This window comes from Rhinatrema bivittatum, chromosome 6 (assembly GCF_901001135.1).
Source record: "Rhinatrema bivittatum chromosome 6, aRhiBiv1.1, whole genome shotgun sequence".
Taxonomy (NCBI): domain Eukaryota; kingdom Metazoa; phylum Chordata; class Amphibia; order Gymnophiona; family Rhinatrematidae; genus Rhinatrema; species Rhinatrema bivittatum.
Window position 1 is genome coordinate 261,039,386 of NC_042620.1, and position 20,411 is coordinate 261,059,796.

Here is a 20,411-nt window from a genome sequence, read left to right on the forward strand (position 1 = left end):
CGTGAAACCAGCAAGGGTTCCCGTTGAGCTTCTCTATTGTTCACCCGAAAGTGGTTTCCGCTCTGAGCTAAGTATTTCAGTTTACCTCTTACCCCTGAAGATGTAGTTACCTACGAAACGTCAGCTGATGTTGGGCGATTGTGCTGTTGGTTCACGGTTTTGCTTTGAGAGACATTTGTTAGTTAACAGAAACTACGTCTTTGGACTTTATTTTATTTTATTTTTTTAATTGCTAAAAAATATGACTCTTTTGGGTGATCGATACAGAAGTCCATTATGGACCCTTAATTTGGCTTGCTGACACCCGGTTTACTCACAGGTTATGTGATATTTCTATCAGATATTGACCCATTCAATACTGGGGAATTGAAATCTTCCACTATTACTCTTGCCACATTTATTTGCTTTTAATTTCTGCTAGCATTACACAGTGTTTCTTCATATACACCCAACACCCAGGGATACAATAGCAACATGTGGATTAATTGCAAGGATATGATAATCATACACGAATGTATACGAGAAGTGTATTATAGCGCATCTGGAGTTACAATGCAATAGTATGATAGCCATTCCTAGAATTCTGACAATGGCCACATTTCTTATTGCACTATAGAGGCATAAACACGACACCTGAAAATGGATGCTAATGGCTGGCAATAACACCTGCAACATCTGGAACGATACAGGGACAGACTGGATTGCAGCTGCTGCTGTGAAAGGGGGTTTCAGTGCCTGTAACCTTGGATTCATGACATGTGGCATGAACTGTGTTATTGCCAATGGCTCTGCTTCTCTCACCCTGAAGACCATCAATCCCGGTTAAGCGGAGGCTCTGGGAACGATGCTGTGACATCATCGTTCTTCATTAAGACTGTTTCCCTGCTGTGATGTCACACACACACAAGGGAAAGCTGCAGTGCTACCACTGGTAGGACATTAGATGTGCGGATTAACTATTCCTGCCGGCAGCTCCACACATGGATACCAGACTGAGGGTGCAACTCTGTTCTGAGCTACTGTTAAAGCCCATTTCTTAAGCAGCTTTTTTTTTCCCCCCCTCACCAGAAATCAATGAAAACCAGAGACGGAAAGCATTATGTTTAAAAGTTTTACTAAAATCTGACATGAGGGTCACACAGTGTCAATAGAGAGAAACGAGAGAGAGAAAGTTAAAAGACAGAAAGACAGAGGAAAAATCTCCTCTTTTTACGGATACCAAAACAACATTCTTTGCTTTTCTGGTTTGTTTGTTTTTTTTCTTCATATTTATACTCATGCAAACTACAGGACCTGGAAGAAATGTATATTTCTGTACAATAGAAGGGTTTTATTTTGTTTTTTATACAGGACTGAGAGGAGTGAAGGGGGAAGTTTCAGACTATCATTTCCATTACATTTACAGAGAACAAAATACAATAAGAATATCAAAACTTAATTAAAAGCAGGAGACAAAAAGGGTTTAAAAACCTCTAAAGGAAAAATATCAGACAAAACATTTGTGAGATTTTTAATTATTTTTTTCCTTTTTTTTTTTTTTCTTCCTGAAGGAAGGAAACCTTTTGAAACTACCAAGATATGAGGACTGAAAATAAATTCAAAACTGAGACCGGTGAGATTGCCTCCTGTTGGTAAAAAGCAGGGTGCCATCTGCATCCTCTGCACCGGCATTCCCACTCTCCCCAGCTCCCAAGCCTGGGGCCGAGTGCCTCCTGCTGGTACCAGGGAGATAGTTTCATTTTCTGCTCTCTCTCTCTCTCGAGTCCTGGGGACTCCTCCTCCGCGGTGCTGTCCATGCCCCCCCCCCCCCCCCCCGAGCCTGGTATCTAGAAGACTCGCCTGTTTCTCTGCGTTTTCAGTGCCACCATTCAGTCTGGCGAGAGTGCCTCCTGCTGGTTACCAGGGAGACGTTCCCGTTCTCGGGCCTCCTTGTCCTGCAGTTATTCCAGTCCTGAGACCCGAGCACGCGCACGCACACACACACACACACACACCCACAGCTCTCAGCTCTAGCAATGTACCTCAGTCATGTAGTGCTAACACATCTACCGTGAAACAGCAGCCGGGGGCTGTGTAAAAGGGTCCAGCGCTCCTCTAACACAGCTACCATAAAACAGGAGCAAGGGGCTCTGGAGAAGGGCTGAGCATTCCCGGAGCAGACAACCGTTTCTAAGAAGGCTCCCCTCTTCCTCCTCAGGATATATTACAACACAGATTATAAAGAAAGGGGGGGGGGGAGGGGGGAGGGGGGAGAGGGTGCGGCACGGGATCCCACAACACATTTTCTGGTGGCCTCAGAGCGTGGCCATCAAATCCTGCTGCTGGCCACATTGGCGACTTTTCCTAAAATACTCAGTTAACGTTGGCCGACTCCTTCATCTGCAGTGGCCCCCCCCCCACACACAAAAAAAATCCATTGGTGAGCCATATTTGAGAAACACTGTTCTAAGGGGAAGGTTAAGCCCCTGCTGCTCTGTACAGTCCTTTCACAAAAAAATATAGAATACAATTGTCATCCTGCTTATTAAATATACAGCAGCCCACTCCTCCTCTCTCCTTCCCTGGTTCCTCCCATCCTCCTGCTGGTGCTATGGCCACACCAGGGAAGACAGGGCAGGGGATGATGATGACGATGGTGGGGGCCCTTCTGTAAGCAGGGGATGCTGTCAAGAACCACGGGGAGAAAAAGTCCAGAAACTGCAAAACTATTCAGGAAACAGTGTCTTTTTTTCACCCCCCTCTTTCTCTTCTGAATTTTACTATATATATATTTTTTTTAATTTTAAATAACTTTTGTCGCTTTAGTTTTCTTTTTTTGTGGGGTTTTTTTTGTTTTTTTTTTTTGTGGGGGAGAAGGGAGGTCTCTCACGCTCCCCTCGCCAAAATCAATGTGTGCCTCTCCCCTTGATTTGATTCCTCGCGGCAGTCATTAATTGGGCACCAAATGTAGATGAATATTTTAATCACTTCCCTCCTCCTTTTTTTTTTTTTTCTCTCTCCACGTCCCAGGGATGTGGCAGGTCATCACCAAGGCTGCGAGGGCAAGGGGAGGGGCTGCGTGACCACCGGGGCCCCCTCCATTGGGACCACTGTCACGGCCACAGAGGTGGCGGGAACTGCCAGGGGACACAGTTCACCGGTGCCTGGAAGACAAAAGAGAAGAAAACCACAGCATTAGAGAGAACCCTTCCCTACTGCCGTTATTCTCGTCTGTCACGGTCCTTTTTACAAAACAAGTATTTCCTCATACAGTCCCCACTCCCCCTCCCTCCAAATCACGCCCACCCCCCACCCCCACAGCAGACGCTTCTCATAGATCTCTCTCCCCCCTCAATACAACATCAAAAACAGTCCCTCATACAGTGCCCCCTCCCCTCCACCACCACCACAGCTCTCTAACCCCATATAACAGCAATAGCAGCCTCCTCTCCCCCCACACAGTGGCAGCAGCCCTCCATACACCCCATTCTCCCCCATGAAGTAGCAGCAGGAGCAGCCGCCTTCATGTAGGAGCCCTCTTGTACACCTGGCTCTCTTGCGGTCCCCTCAGAGAACCCCCCCCCCTCCACACAGCAGAAAGTTTCTCATACAGCCTAACACCCCCCCCTCCCCTACACACCCACAGTCTCCTCCAGTAATACAAAAGAAGATTCTGGAATTTGCTATGTAGTAAGAGAGCCTAATTTAGGGGAAGGGTACGAAACACCTCAGAATTTCAGACTTTGAAGTGGCCTCTGTGGCCATCCCTTCCCCAAAATCTAAACATCTGTCTTTGCAACAGGGATAACCTCAAACAGCAGCGCAGGGAGACATTTTTTTTTTTTTTAAGATAGGAATATTTTTCTGTTTAGAATTATAAACATTTTTCGGGGGGATGTACATTCCCCTAAGCTTTTGACCTCAGTATTAGGAACAGGCATGCACTCCCCTCCCCCCCCCCCCTCCCCACCCCCCTTGTTCCCCATCAAGCAGCAGGGCCTGCAATGAAATCCACATCCCTGGAACTCGATACACCATTGTTAGCCTCGGCCACTTTTCTTGGGAGGGAGAGGGGATGGGTGGGGGGGGAGGAAAGGTAAACCCCAGGAACAGTTTAGCGTGTGGGGAAAACGGCACACACAAGGCTCTGAAAAAGCGTTATCGCTTTTCAAGTCCATGGTTCTCTGCCTATCGTTCTTCATCCTGATGCTTAACCTGACAGGAAGGGGGGGGGGGGAGGGGACAGTGGCACACCTAGTTATGGGGTAAGCCATATATGTGGCCATAGAAGTACTTCATTTCTGTCCAAATTTATTGCCCTTTCTCTGTCCCTGTGTCCATCTCCCTTCCAGTAACTTGCCCCAGGTGAATGGGAGGAAAAGGGGGTGGGAGGGGGGGGCGGGGGAGGGAGGGAGGGGGCCTTGCCTTGTCGAGCTTCACCTGAGCGGTGCAGCCTCAGGGGCCCCTCCGGGGACGGCGCTGGGGGTCCTGACCTCGCTGCCGCAGTGGGTCTGCATGTGGCCGCTCAGCTGGGCTGGGGTCTTGCAGTGGACGCCACACAGCCTGCACAGGAAGTGGTCCGGACGAGGGGCAGCCAGCCCATGGTGCTTCACCGCGTGGGCGCGCAGGTATGCCGCTGTGGTGAACCCTACGGGGGGAGGGGGGCGGGAGGGAAACAGCGATGGCTTTAGCTACGCATGTTCACTGTCCCCCCCTCCCTCCCAACTTACACCCCCCTCCCCCCCTCAACTCCCCACTGCCTTTCCCTGAGCTATGGCACGGCAGCCTGCAGCTGGCATTCAGTAGGGTACAGGTGCCAGTCGATAACCTGCTGCCAGCAGTCACATTAAAACTGTTCACTTTTTTTTTGGCAGCAACTTATGAAACTTATGAATACATTTTTTTCCCATTACTAGGTAAGAAAGCTAAGATGGCAGATCAACTTGTGGGCCCTTCTTCCTATCTCCCCCCAGTGAAGGATTCTCTCCTTCCCTCTTTTGCCTGAAGCTGACCTCCTCCCAACTCCCCCCACCCCCGGCTCCTCACCACAAAAACCTTCTAAAATCATAGTCCTTGACTGCAGCATGCATAGCCCACTCCCCAAACAGCTCTTAAAATTACAGCAAATGAAAACATCCTGCCAGGCACCTGTGAATGCTCTGGCACAGCAGCCCTTCCCACAAAAAAAAATAAAAGACGACGACGACACCCCCCCCCCCACCTCAAAGAACCCCATCTTTCTGTTCTATCAACGCGGTAACACTGTGGACCTTGCGGAGGTACAAGGAGTATACACCCCAAGATACATTCAACACTGCATAGCTATAGCATCACTGGCAGGGAGCCTGTGACTGCGGGAAAGACTCGACTGGATCATGCATGCATGACAATACTATGCAGCTGCAGCCTATACGGTGAACAGCCTGTGTGGCTTTACGGGGGACACACTTCCCTAATCAGTGCATTCCTTACAGGGTAGGAGATGGTGCCCAGCGTGCCCGCTTATCCGGAGGGATACGGTTAACGGAGAAGGCTGCTCTAGTAGGAATACCATTTGCTAAGCTGTGGTAATCCATGCAGGCCTCAAAGCCGTCCTTCTCCTGTGCTTCCCACTGCTCTGGAGGGACACTTGTCACCTCAGCCAGCAGAGGGAAAAATCACAAGTCAACAAAAGGTTCTGGGCTCAAAACCAATCAAAGTTTAGAACTGAACCAAGGATCAGCGAGGAGAAAGCTGCTGCCATGGCAGGCTGCTAGAGAGAGGAATTCATTATTTAGGACACTCTCTGAGACAGAAAGAAGAGATATGGGAGAAAGAGAGAGACAGACAGACAGACACACACCCACACACAGACAATCCTGATTTAATAAGAATATCTTCATATGGGGAAAGGTGTTGGTGAGATCAAGGTGCCTCATGCCTCACCTTCAAGAGCTGTCCCCTGGGACAATAGGCAGAATGTATCAAACGGACCAAACCTTCAGAGGGATAGCCGTGTTAAGTCTGGTGTAGCAAAAAATGACGGGTGTCGAGTGGCACCTCATAGACTAACCAATTGGAGCAAAGTAAATCAAATTAAAAATGCTCTCTCCCTATATAAATCTCTGCATTTTGGTTATTTGGGTGCCCAAAACAGGACTACAATGCAATGTTCTCTAGGATTACATACAAACAGAGGCAAGACTCTCTCTCTCCCCAAAAAGGCACAGCGCAGTGGAACTCTTTAAAATACGGAAATGGGGGTCATTCTGGGCTCCCCTTCCTTAGCTAATTATCAAGCTTCATAAAACAGAAACAGGAAAGGGGGGTGGGTCTATGCCATCGTACATTTTCAAACGATCAGTACTCAGCACCCAGGGAAATATTAACTTAGGAAACTGCGGAAGGAGAGAGGACAGGCAGGAGAGGGAGAAGTTATTGGTAAAGGGGGCATAGCTGGCCACCATTCCCAGGGCTCAGCTCAATGGCTCCGTGGTGGTGGTGAGCACTGCTGTTTGAGAGATCCTGATTCAATTCTCCAGTCAAGCTGTTGCTCCTTGTGCCAGCCAGGGCCGGGGGATGCTGCGGAGGCAGATTTCACTGTCCCCCACCATCGCACAACAGTGATACCTATACTGGGCTAAAAAGGTGGCGATTAAAAATGTGGAGAAAAGCCCTGGGGAGTTGTGAATGAAGACTCAAGGAGCTGTTGCCCCAGGAGAGGCCAGTTCCCATTGAGTTGTGAGTCTGAAGGAGCAGAAGGAAAGTCTGCTTCCAATTTAACAGGCAAAAAAAGGTAACTGGTTCCCTGAAGTAATTCCCTCCAGCTTCTAATCTATAAGCTGGCCTGAAACATTCACTTTAATTCAGTTTCCTGCCTCAGCATTTCCCAGATTGAAAAGATCAGACTTCACAGAATAATTTCCTTCATGCCCAGTGCTGCCTTTCACAGTTCCCCCCCATCCACTCCCTAACCCCTCCCGCCGGCTCCTAGAGTATCCCCAAACCTATTCCTGGCCAGCTATCTGTGCAGCATGGTTCCCCGGAGTATTCCACCTACCTTTGCTGCACAGCTCACAGACGTGGTTGGGCCCCTGGCTATGCACCTTCATGTGGTCAGTGATGTAGGCGGCGCTCAGCAGTTTGCCACAGACATGGCAGGGCACCTTCTCCTCGTGGCGCACCATATGGGCTCGCAGACGGTCCTTTGTAGCAAAGGCGGCCTCGCATGTCTGGGAGACAGAAAGCACCAGTGAGAAACAAGCGAGGAAAACCAGAGAGAATGAAAGAAGCAGAGAGGTCGGTGTTGTGGGGAGGGGAGGGTGGCTGGCTCAGAGGTTTCTAGTCCACTAATGCAGTAGGACCTCAGAAGTTAAGTAAGATCAGGCTTGGTTAGAACCGAGATGGGAGACCACTGGGGAAGAACCGGGTGCTGTGAGCTGCAGAACGCAATGGCTAATTTCTGCAGTACCCCTGGCCAAGGAAATGTCTTAGGCACCGTGGTAGGGCCATGGTCACCCAATATCCAGATATGGGGAGAAAGAGGACAGGAAAAACAGTAGCAAAAAAAAAGTCTCGTTCCTAGAGTCCCAAACCTTCTGGAGGCTGCAGTGCTGAGCTAATTTTTTTCCCAACTGTCTGGATGGAGATAGCTGAGCTCATGGAAGAATTAACCAAAATTAAAGAAGCCTACCCCATATATCTAAAGCCTGCCCCCTTTGATTCCAAAAATGAGTTGTTGGATTACGAGGTATTCAGCTATACAGTATGTCAGAGACACATCACCTAAATGATGCCATTATACTTGGAAGAATATGCAGGTAACAAATCTTTTAGAATTAAAAAAAAAATAAATTTCTTCACAGCACTTAGCAGTACAGAAAGTCCCTCAGTAGCGGAGGGAGGCTTAGAGGTGGAGACCCACCCTAAAGGACAATTCTGTTTCACCACAGTTTCTACTTCTGCCTCTCTGAACTGAGGTGAGGCTTAGAAACAGACGCCACAAAGAGAAACACATTGACAAAATGCTTCTTGAAGCCTCTATGATGCAAAACTGCAGGTGGGCAGGGGGAGGGAGAAACTGGACCGTAAAATGCTCCCTGGGCACAGATTACCAAAGCCACAGCAGAATCCTCAGCCCGATTCCACCTTCACCCGAGCCTTGCACCAGACCTCCATCCCCACCCCGGTCACAGCCCCGACCCCTACCTCTCGCGAATGGCAGCGGCAAAGAAGGGTGGACATTCAAAAATCCCCACTCCTCTTTGTTGCCGCCGCCGCTCGCTCCCCCTAATGGTCAGGCGAGCTAGGCCCAGGCCTAGGGCGCCTAGTGCTTCCACCAGCCCTGATGAGGAAGAACCATGACTGAGTCCCAAAGCTGCAGGATTAGCAAGCACCCTGTCTAGGAAACAATGGGTAGTAGTGCTTGGCAACTCTCTTCTGAGGGGCATGGAGGCATCCATCTACTGACTAGACAGCTGTCCCGGGAAGTGTGTTGTCTGCCAGGTGTCAAAATCTGAGACATTAGGGAGAGACTGCTGAGAATCATCCAGCCAACTATTATCTGAAGCTACTTAGCCATGTTGGCAAGAATGATACTGCTAGATATCCCCTGGAACATATCGAAGGTGAATTCATGGCTTTGGGAGAGAGGATGAAAGAGAGAGGTGCCCAGGTGGAATTGAGGATAAAGGCAGAGGTAGAAAAGCACAGTTTCTAGAGGCAAACCAATGGTTGCATATATGATGCTGACGAGAACATGTCGGCTTCCTTGGTCATGGGATGGCATTCCGATGACTACTGAGCGAAGATGGTGTCCACCTATGAAAAAAATCAGACTAGCAAACCTACTGAGGAAGGCTTTAAACTAGGATCATTGGGTATAGGTGAAAAAAAGCCTTTACATAAGTATAGCCCTCAGGCAATATAAACATTAAACACTTATACAGAAATGAGAAAAAAAATGGCAATATCCAGAAAACTATATAAATGCCTCTAAATCGTGAAAAGCTCTCAGATCTAGAGGCAGTCATGGAAGAGGCTGAACTTGGATGTAGTGTCTATCAGAGACATGGTACACGGAAAATCACAATTGGGATACAGTTATACCTGGCTACAATCTATTCGGGAAGGAGAAGGTAGAAAGAAAGTGAGAAGCAGCAGCACTATATATATCTTAATGTGACAGAGCTGCAGGACTTACACGGTAAGGAGGAGCGCACGGTGGGCTAATCTGGAAAAAGGGAATGGTGTAAAATACAGATCTCCATCACAGAAAGAAGAAATGGAGAGAAATTTATTGGAGAATATGCACAAAATTGCTATGAAAGGGGCGGTGCTAGTGCTAAGGGATTTCAATCTGCTGGATGTTTGAGACATCCTGGCTGCGGTGTCTTCTAGAAGCAGGGAGATTCTGGATTCTCTGCAGGGAGAACTGTCCCGTCAACTGGTAACGGAACCCGCAAGGGTGGGTGCGACATTGGACCTGGTGCTCACCAACAGAGACCGTGTTTCTATGTTGTAGTGGACGATCTTTTGGGATTCAATGATCATTGGATGGTGTGGCTCAGTATTACAGTGCAGGTGGTGAAGGTTTATTCAAAGGCAAGGGTCCTAGATTTCAGAAAAACTATCTGTTAAAATGAAGGAGTACCCCAAGGAATTGCTAGCTGGATGGGAACATCTACGGGAAGCAGAAGTGCAGAGCTAAAAAATAAAGCGATATTTTCAGGGCAACTAAAATTTTTTGTTAGGAAAGTAAATAACGGTAAGAGAAAAAAAAGAGGCTGCTATGGTTTTCTAAAGAAGCAGCTAAAAAGGTTAGCACTCAAAGTAAGACTGCAGGAGGAGAGACAGGCAACAATATCTGGAAAAGCTAAGATAAGCTGGAAAAGTAGTCAGGAAAGCGAATATGCAAATGGAAGAAAAAAATAACTAATATGGTAAAAAGGAGGTTGGCGGAAAATTTGGGAGAGATGAGACTTTCTTTTTTTTTTTTTTTTTTAAAGATATGTTAGTGTTAGCAGGAAGAGCATCAACAAGCAGGGCTGAATTATCCATAACATGTGAGGAGTCCCAAACTGAGGTTTGCACTACGGAGCATTTTCTGAATAAGCAACCTGGCTCCCCCGTGGAGAGTGGGCTACTGGGTGAACACTGCACAAAAAACTGCTTGTCCAAAGTTACTGCCATGTCTTGAAAGATTGTCTAGACAGTAGTGGGACTGGATGGTATGAACTGACAACCAAGTTGCAACTCTCACATAAGCAGCGGAAGTAGGCCTGGCTCCGACCTGATGAGTCTCGACAGAGTCTGTAATCCGCAAGCCAGCCATGACATAACAGTGTGCGTTACAGTCCGCTAGCCACTCTGATAGAGTGTGTTTGATAACTGCTACACCCATTCTGTTGGGATCATAGGAAGCAAAAAGCCGAGAAGCCTGACGATGAGCCCAAGTTCTTTTCAAGTAATAAGCCAGAGCTCTTTTACAGTCCAAAGCGTGAAGGGATTTTTCTCATTTATGCACATGAGATTTTGGAAAAAAAATGCGGGCAAAACAATCGCTTGATTCAGATGAAAAGCAGAAACCACTTTGGGAAGAAATTTCGATGGGAGCGAAGCACCACTTTGTTGTGAAAGAACCGAAGAAATGGCGAGTACAAGACCAAAACACTGAAGTTCGTTGACTCTCCTGGCTGAAGTGATAGCCAGGAGAAGCATTACTTTCCATAAAGGAAACTTCAGTGATACTGACTCCAACAGTTTGTAAGGAGGTTTCCTCAGTTGGAACCAAGGTGACCTCGAAGTCCCAAGGCACAGGTCCCAAGGTTTGATATGCCACAAACCTTTCGTGAACTTGTATACAAAGGAATGAGCTGAGGGAGACTTACCCTCCACCTGAGGGCCATATGCCGCTATAGCACCAAGATGCACGTTTACTGCTGAGGCCCAAGGATGACACGCAGTACAAGTACTGAAGCAGATCTATAGGACCATAGGCAAGCAGGTCCAAGGATCCTGTCTGACATCAAGAGAAAAACATTTCCATTTAAACACGTACAACCTCTTGATAGATGGGTTTTAAGCAGAGATCACAATATCCTCAATCTGTTTGGACAGCTAGTAAGGAAACTACTGAGTGCTCAACACCCACACTGTCAGGCAAAGTGAGGAGAGGTTCGGATGTAATAGGCTGATTTCCTTTCTGCTTTAAGAGTAGTGGATCGAATCCCAGAGGAATTGGAGGGTGGATATCAGAACTACACTTGTCTGGGCCAAGCTGGAGAAATGAGGATCAGATGTGCCCTATCTTTGAGCACTTCTGAACAGTCCTTACCACTAACGGAAGTGGCGTAAATACAAAGTAGATCTGCATCCTATTTCATGGCGTAAACGCATAGAGTAGATCTACATCCAGCGCTAGCCTGTACTCACTGTGAAACACAGAACAAAACACTTTGACTTGCCTGTTGTTTTCCCCGAAGTGAATAGATCGATGGACAGAAGATCTCAGAAGTCGAATAGTCTATCTGCCACTATTTGATTCAGTGACCACTCGTGAGGAAGGAAGATTCTGCTGAGGCAGTCTGCTAATGCATTGGCGATTCCAGGCAGGTAGACTGCTCGCAGTGAGGCTTCTGTACTTGATTACCTATTTCCAAATCCTCTGAGATTCCTGGCAAAGTGTCCAGAATCCCATGCCTCCTTTCATTCACAGAGAATGACTTGATAGTCGGTTTGGATCAGAATTCTCAGCCCTTGAAGAAGGTAGATAAGCACTCTTAGCATGTTCCACACGGCACGCAGCTCTAGAAGGATGATTTAGAGATAACACTGCTGGGTCCATGTTCCTTCAGTCTGGAGAGACCTTTACGCACACCCACTCCTTGGAGAATACACTGGTGACCAAGGTCACGTGATGTGACAAAGCTCACAAGGGAGATCCAATTTTCAGGACAGCAAGATTGAATCACCATTGAAGCTTTTATTTCCCTGGTGACTGTCAGAGTGACACAAGGGCTGAGTCAGTTGGACCCACTGCAAATGAAGATTCCACTGAAAGAATCTCATGTTGAAATGGATCACAGGCACCATGCATCTTGTGGTGGTTATGGACGCCTCTCTATCCTTGAAGTCACATATCACTAAGGTGGTAAAAGGGGCTCATTTTAAATTATACATGTTGAGGAGATTATGCCCTTACGTAAGTGAGTCTGATCTGAGAATTGTGAGACACTTGTTAGTATTAACATCCTTAGATTATTGTAATGCACTTTATTTTGGTCTTCTGCAGAAATCTATTAAAGCTTTGCAATCCGTCCAAAATTCTGCTGTATGTATTGTAGCAGGGATTTCGACCCAAGAGCATATTATTCCTTTTTTGAAGAAATGTCATTGGTTACCCATTAAATGGAGAATCTCTTAAGATTTTAATTTCGGTTTACAAGGGATTGAATAGTCTAGTACTAACAAGCTTCAATGATGCATTAAAGTTTTATCGCCCAGTTAGTCCTTTGAGATCCGCGAATCAACATTTTTTTGAAGTTCCATCTTTCAAACTGATGAGATTGGATGAATCCCATGAGAGATTATTTTATGTTCAAGGCCCAGAACTTTGGAATTCTTTGCCTAGTGGGCTAAAAGAATAAATAAGGTAATAGATCAGAGGATAACATATCCTAACTTATAGTAGACTACAGTGGAAAATAGAATGATGTAAGGATAATGAGAACGTAAGGTGTTGGGACAATGATTTGAGAAAGAAAGTAGTTCTCGAGTTCTTGAATTGTTGATATATATCTTACTGTTCATGTCATTTTTATTTTATGTTTATGGTATTTACAATTTGTATTACAGATTTTATGAATGCTTTTGTTGTTAGCTGCTTCACAATTATGATTTGCAGTGTAAACATTTTAAATACATAAATAAATGTTTGCCACCACTGCCATATGGCCAAGAACCATCAGGATGGCTCGAGCTGGGGTCTAACTTTGCCCCAAAGGGGCCTGGGACCAAAGCTTGGAGACAGGACTTTGTGTTGGAAGGTGTATCATCCACCGGGAACTTGAGAAATTTTCATTGAAAAAGATGGATGGGAATATGAACATATACATTCTTTCAATCCAAACCACACATCTAGTCCCCTGGCTGGATAAAGAGGAGAACAGTGCAATGATCTTGAACCTCTCCTGTAGTAGATTCCTGTTCAGATTTTAAAATCTGACCATTTGATTTTTTGGGGGATAAGGAAATGGCAAAACTAGAACCCCTTGCCACATTCCTCAGCCGAAACAGGCTCTATCACCTGCTGACTGAGAAGAGACTCCACTTCAAGACGAAGCTGAGCTGCATCTGAATTGAAGGCTGAAAAATAAAGGAGATATTAGAGAATGGGTAAAACTCAATTGGTAGCCAGATTCCACAATTTTGAGGACCTGGGAGTCCTTGGTGACTTTCTTCTATTGCTTGAAGAATAGCCAAATTGTCCCTTCCCCCACTGGAGCTGTAGTGCAAAGGTCGATGCCCATCAAACATTCTGGATCAGCTTTGCTTGAGCTTGGTTGCCACCTTTCGTTTGGCATCCTCATGCTGAGAGTAGTAGTTGTGATAAAGCGGGTCAGGGCTTGAAAACACTGAAAAGATCAGAAAGGGTATGTCTGAAAGAGAAGTATTGGTGTCTGAAACCAGATGGTTGCTTGGCAGCTGTGGAGAGGGTCAGTATGGTTGCATGCTAGTTTTGTTTAATTTTTTTTTTTAATTTGGGCAACTATTTTCCTAATTTTGTCCCTGAAGAGGCTGTAAAAATCCAAAGAAATGGTACCGTATAAAGAGATGAAAGTCTTGTTGCACAGAAGAGCAGGACCTGGGGGTGTTCATATGTGATGATCCTAAGGTGGCCAAACAGGTGGATAAGGCATCAGCAAATGCCAGAAAGATGTTTGGGTGCATAGGGAGAGGAATGGTCAGCATAAAAAAAAAGGAGGTGATAATGGCCCTGTATAAGTTCCTGGTGAGACCTCATTTGAAATATTGTATACAGTTCTGAAAACCACCTTCAAAAGGATGTAAACCGGATGGATTTGCTCTAGAGGGTGGCTACTAAAATAAGCAATGGTCTTTGTTCTAACACATAGGGGGACGACTTAAAGATCTAATAATGTATATCCTAGAGCAGAGCTTTCCAAAGTGTGTGTCGCGACACTTTACTGTGTCGCCTGAGGTGTGCCGGTGTGTCGCGCAAGCCCGGTGCATGTGACACACCGGCAAGTGGGAACCAATGCAGCCGCCGGTGGACCTCATCCCACTGGCGGCTGAGCAGTGAAGTTTCGCAGGGCTGGGCTGTGTGCCGGAGACACACAGCATGAAGATCGGTGAGCCGTGGTGGAACTTACAGTGTTTTTCGCTCCATAAGACGCACTTTTTTCCCCCAAAAGTGGGGGGAAAATGTATGTGCGTCTTATGGAGCGAATATAAAAAAAAAACAAACAAAATCTAACAAACCCCCCCCCCCTGCTGACTCCCCCAAGACCTGCCGACTTAATTTACTGCAACCCCCCCCAAGACCTGCCGACAATTTACTGCAACCCCCCACCCTCCTGACCCCCCAAGACCTGCCAAACGTCCCTGGTGGTCCAGCGGGGGTCCGGGAACGATCTCCTGGGCTTCGGCCGTCGGCTGCCAGTAAACAAAATGGCGCCGACGGCCCTTTGCCCTCACTATGTCACTGAGACTGACCAATAGCAGCGGTCGGTCCCAGTGACATAGTGAGGGCAAAGGGCCGTCGGCGCCATTTTGATTACTGGCAGCCGACGGCCCACACCCAGGAGATCGTTCCCGGACCGCTCCTGGACCCCCGCTGGACCACCAGGGACGTTTGGCAGGTCTTGGGGGGGGGGTCAGGAGGGGGGGGTTTGCAGTAAATTAAGTCGGCAGGTCTTGGGGGGGTCAGGAGGGTGGGGGGTTGCAGTAAATTACGTTGGCAGGTCTTGGGGGGTCAGGAGTGTGGGGGGTTGTAGTAAATTAAGTCGGCAGGTCTTGGGGGAGTCAGGAGGGTGGGGGGTTGTAGTAAATTAAGTCGGCAGGTCTTGGGGGAGTCAGGAGGGTGGGGGGTTGCAGTAAATTAAGTCGGCAGGTCTTGGGGGGGTCAGGAGCGTGGGGGGTTGTAGTAAATTAAGTCGGCAGGTCTTGGGGGAGTCAGGAGGGTGGGGGGTTGTAGTAAATTAAGTCGGCAGGTCTTGGGGCTTTATGTTAGAGACTACCCTGCACGGAGCAGCAGATACTACCATAAGAAGCTTGCTGGGCAGCCTGGCTGGCTCATCTGGTCCCTTTCTACTGTCATTATTTAGCCCTGGGGGAATTCTGCGCTACTGTGGAGTGCAGAATTTGCACAGAATTCAGTTTTTTGCACAAAATTTAAGAGAAAGGCTTTGTGGGCCGTGAGCAGGTGGAGTCTTTCCCACTTGTGGCAAAGATCAGGTCCGGGGCAGTAGTTGGCTGCGAGCAGAGCCCGTCCCACTGTGGTTAATATCAGGCCAGAGGGTCAGCTGGCTGTGAGAGGAGCCCGCCCCGCTGCAGTGAAGATCAGGCCAGAGGATCAGCTGGCTGTGAGAGGAGCCCGTCCCGCTGTGGCTATCAGGCCAGAAGATCAGCTGGCTGTGAGAGGAGCCCGTCCCGCTGTGGCTATCAGGCAGAGAATCAGCTGGCTGCGAGCAGAGCCCGACCCACTGTGGCTATCATGCCAGAGGATCAGCTGGCTGCGAGCAGAGCCCGTCCCGCTGTGGCTATCATGCCAGAGGATCAGCTGGCTGCGAGCAGAGCCCGTCCCGCTGTGGCTATCATGCCAGAGGATCAGCTGGCTGCGAGCAGAGCCCGTCCCGCTGTGGCTATCATGCCAGAGGATCAGCTGGCTGCGAGCAGAGCCCGTCCCGCTGTGGCTATCATGCCAGAGAATCAGCTGGCTGTGAGCAGAGCCCGACCCGCTGTGGCTATCATGCCAGAGGATCAGCTGGCTGCAAGCAGAGCCCGTCCCGCTGTGGCTATCATGCCAGAGGAACAGCTGGCTGCAAGCAGAGCCCGTCCCGCTGTGGCTATCATGCCAGAGGATCAGCTGGCTGCGAGCAGAGCCCATCCCGCTGTGGCTATCATGCCAGAGGATCAGCTGGCTGTGAGAGGAGCCCGTCCCGCTGTGGCTATCATGCCAGAGGAACAGCTGGCTGCAAGCAGAGCCCGTCCCGCTGTGGCTATCATGCCAGAGGAACAGCTGGCTGCAAGCAGAGCCCGTCCCGCTGTGGCTATCAGGCCAGAGGATCAGCTGGCTGCGAGCTGAGCCTGTCCCACTGTGGCTGATATCAGGCCAGAGGATCAGCTGGCTGTGAGAGGAGCCCATCCCGCTGCGGTGAAGGCCAGAGGGTCAGCTGGCTGCGATCGGAGCCCGTCCCGCTGCGGCAAACATCAGTCCATAGCCTGCTGTGAGCGGAGTCCACCCTGCTCATGGCAAAGCACACACCACACGGTCAGCTGGCCGCGAGCAAAGCGGCGAAGATCAGCAGGCCCAGCAGCAGAGAAGGTCCAGCATAAAAGGCAAGAGAGCTCATGAGCCTGTTTGATAGAGGCAGTGTGCTTGTGAGGGTGCCTATGTAAGCGTGAATGAGAGATTGGGATCCTTTATGTGTGAGCGAGGGATTGTAGGTCTATAGCGGGGGGGGGGGGGGGGGGGGGGGAGCCTGTGTGAGTGTGTGTATGCAACAGAGAGAGGGCACGTGTATGTGCAGGAGAGAGGAGCCTGCGTGATAGGGTGTTTGTGTGTGAGAGAGAGGGAGCCTGTGTGAGGGCCTGAATGAGAAAGGGGTCAAACTGTGGGATTAGAGGGCTGGGAGGTGGAAATAGAATGGAAGGACTTGAGCATGGAAGGGGACGGGTGAGAGAGTGGAGAGCGGAGCAGTTGGGACCTAAATGGGCAGAGTGAAAGAGGTCTGGCCAGGGGAATAGGGAGAGAGATGGAAGGGACACTCTTACAGTGAACTTCTAGGGGAATTCTGCTCAAAATATTTAAAACTCTGTATCTTTGAGTAATAACTTTTCTGTATTGCATTTTAAATTAAAGACTTTGATGTGTATTGTGTTATTTTAACTAATATAGATTATGCAGAATTTTGCAGAATTTGAAATTCATGTGCACAGAATTTTAAATTTTTTTGTGCAGAATTCCCAGGAGCAATTCCTATGTTACTTGGAAAGCAGAAGGAGGAAAGGGGGCTGAGCCCAACAGTGACAGCCAAGACATTGGAGCGGATTTTGCAGAAGGTGCAGAGTATGCCTTTCATTGTGGCTTCCACTGATTTATGTGCCGAAGACCCAATTTGTGCACAAAGCATCATTTCTCTGCTCAGAAATCCCTGCACCACAAACCCCATAGACTGACACTGGTCTCAGGAACTTTATTCCACCTCTGATCGGGAATTAAATTTTGAGCATTAACAAAAGAAGGATTAAGTCTACGCTCCTCTCTGCATTGCCTTTATTAGCATGGAATTTCCACGCGAGGGCGCTAAGCAACGCGCAGTTTTATGCGTCGGTAGTAAATTCAGCGCACAGAAACCGTGCACTCTGCTGAGTGCAGCTCATTACACACATCAGGTCCAGAAAGAGGAAGCCAGGGAAGAATATCTGGAGAACCTGAGGGGAAAACAGGAAAGTTAGGCTAGCGTAGGTGCAAAAGAAGGATAAAACACCTGACGGTAAAACCAAAAAACTTCATCAAGCATGTCGGCAAAAGGAGTGCGTGCAGAAGTGGGCCTGAAAGACGGATAAAACGGAGGCACGTGTACAGGGTTGACAGAAAAAAGCAGAAATGCTAAATAAATACTGCTGCGCACCGTTAACTGAAGAAGGGATTGGCGAAGGACCACGGACAGACAGCCACAGACCACTCCACTTACACAAAATAACATTCTGAGAAAACTAGGAACAATGGGGCCCAAACGGGAGACATCCCAGGTTATTAAAGGCGATCAGGGAGGTTTTCTGGCAGCTCCACTGACAGTTCTGTTCAATGACTTTTTGCCAACAAAACAGTTTGCAGAGACTAGAGAAGGGCGGCCATTGACCCTCTTCATAAAAGTACTAGGAAGGAAGCTGTTAACCACAGGCCAGGCTGTTTCACCCCTGCGGTGGGAGTCACTACTAAAGGACGGCAGAGGGTTACAGGATCCAAGGCGGCACGGTTTTACTACTAAGAGACCATGTGTCTCAGACGTGAGCCCTTGGGCTGTGGAGTGCTCGACACGGCCTAGCAGGTGAACCTACCAGAGGCCCATGCCGACATTTATGGACTCGCTCTCACACTGGGACCCGCGCTGGGGCTTCACCTATACCAGCTCCGTTCCCCGCAGGTTGCGCCCTTGGGTTCCAGGGGTCAGCAGGGTTTAGGGCGAGAATCCCATAAGAAACGGTCAGGCGAAGTCAAGACTCGAGCAAAGGTCAGGGCTGCCAGTGAGCCACGGTATCCGCATCCAGGCCAAGGTCGGGGCAGGCGGCAAGCTATCAGTATCCGGGGTCCAGGCTGAGGTCGGGGCAGAAGAGTAGTCAGAGGCCATAGCAGAGGTCAGTAACAGGAATCAGGCAGAGACAGGCGGACATGAGAAGACAGGGGGACCAAGAGACAGGCTAGAAAGGACAGGGCAAGGTAACAAGAGAGGAAGGGCAGGGCAAGAAAGCAACAAGGCGAAACAAGGCAAACAGCACAGAGAAAGTAGCAACATGCACTGCAACGCAGGAGGACCCACTGGGCAGCCTGACTGGGCTTTACATAGGCAGGAGTTGACGTCATCGTCCAAGGGAGCCGCGTAGCTTTCCCGCTGTGAGCCCTTTAAGAACAGGTGCACAGCGCTTGGCCTAAGGAGACCCAGGGGTGGTGTTTGGCAGTGTCGGGGTGAGTGAGGCCGGTCGCAGGACCACCAAACATTACACAAGTATGGACCATGGCGGCCGGCCAAATGTTACAGTATGTCTAACAAACTTGACCCATCTCTTTAACCAGGTGATGAAGGGTGAACACTAGGCGTGGTATAAGATTTCAGTAAGGCTCTTCACACTGTTCCTCATGCAAGGCTCTAAAATAAGCAGAGGAGACTTTGAGTAGGTACTAAGGTAGTAAAATGTGTTAGAAAATGGCTGAAGTGATAGCCAGCAGAGAGTAGGGGTAAATGCAGTTCATTCTAAGGAAGGGAGGTGATCAGTGGAGTGCCCCTCAGGGACCCCAGGGTTCTTCAAAGTTTTCATAAGCGATACTGCAGAGGGGTTAGTAAGAAGTGTCATCTGCAAAAAAGACAAAGCTAAGATCCACAACAAGCTGACTACTCTAGATGGGATAGAAAAGATGAGGCGTGATCAAATGTTTGACAACCAAATTTTAATGCAAAAGAAGCGCAGGGTCATGCATTTGGGGCACAAAACTCTTAAGAGAGACGTACACGATGGGGGGAGAAGCTAATGTGCTCGTGAGATGATCATATCTGATGATCTGGAGGTTGCAAATCAGTGGGACAAGGCACTGGTGACAACCAGAGGAAGGCTAAGATGCACATGGAGAGGCATTTCCAGCAGAAAAAGTGATATAATGCCTCTTTATAAGTTTTTGGCGAGTCCTCATCTGGAGTATTGTGTCCAATTTGGAGGCTGCACCTCCACAAGAATAGAGACAGAGTAGAGGCAGTACAGAAAAGGACTACCAAAATGGTGCAGAGTCTGCCCAAAAGCCATAAGAAATTAAACTTAAGGATCTAAATAAAAGCAGGGAGAGGGGGATTCAGTAGCTACAGAAAAAGTCTATGTGCCCTCCCAAAATGTTTACCTTTTGTTGCCTAATGCTTTAAATCAGTGCTTGTTCCATGTATCCACACATCCTACCTCACGACTGTCGAATGATAAATCTATTCCAGAATACCGTAGAAAATGATGCAGAAATAAAAACATGGACTAGCTTGACTGGAGAAGTGTCCATCCCCGTTTCTGTAGCAACCTTGAATACTTAAAGCTCTGGAGTAACTAATCACCTTCAAAAGCACACACCAAGTGAACTGGTCCCACCACTGTTAAATTTACATGACAGGATAAATTCAGCAGCTACTCTTGCTCTCTCTGAATGCAAAGACTCAATCATGAGCATGAAGCCGGTGTGAAAGGGACAAGGTTGTAGACAGGCACAGATCTGGGGGATGGGTATAAAAGAATCGCAAAGTCCTTGAATATCATTTGGAGCAGTCAAGACAATTATTAAAAAGTGGAAGGTGAATGGTACTGCCAAAACGGTCTAAATCAGGCCATCCATCCAAACTGGATGACCAAGCAAGGAGGGGCACTGATCAGGGAGGCAAACAAGAGGCCAATGGCAACTCTGAAAGCGCTACAGGCTTCATGCACAAGGCTTGTTAAAGTGTGCATGTGACAACTAT

General features: G+C 48.2%; 1 protein-coding gene across 5 annotated transcripts in view; it reads right to left on the reverse strand.

Moving 5' to 3' along the window:
- Positions 1 to 1,097: 1,097 nt before the first annotated feature.
- The window catches only part of MAZ (MYC associated zinc finger protein), a 54,640-nt gene continuing 35,326 nt past the window's right edge, over positions 1,098 to 20,411 (reverse strand). For 2 of the 5 annotated variants that reach the window (XM_029606983.1, XM_029606982.1), the window contains 3 exons: positions 7,019 to 7,190; positions 4,420 to 4,627; positions 1,098 to 3,143 (listed from right to left, as the gene is read on the reverse strand). In XM_029606983.1, coding sequence (XP_029462843.1) covers positions 3,134 to 3,143; positions 4,420 to 4,627; positions 7,019 to 7,190 — 390 coding nt within the window. In that variant the 3' untranslated portion in view covers positions 1,098 to 3,133. Of the gene's footprint in view, positions 3,144 to 4,404; positions 4,628 to 7,018; positions 7,191 to 20,411 lie in introns of all 5 variants that reach the window. The other 3 variants (XM_029606985.1, XM_029606984.1, XM_029606987.1) reach the window with 3 other exon arrangements.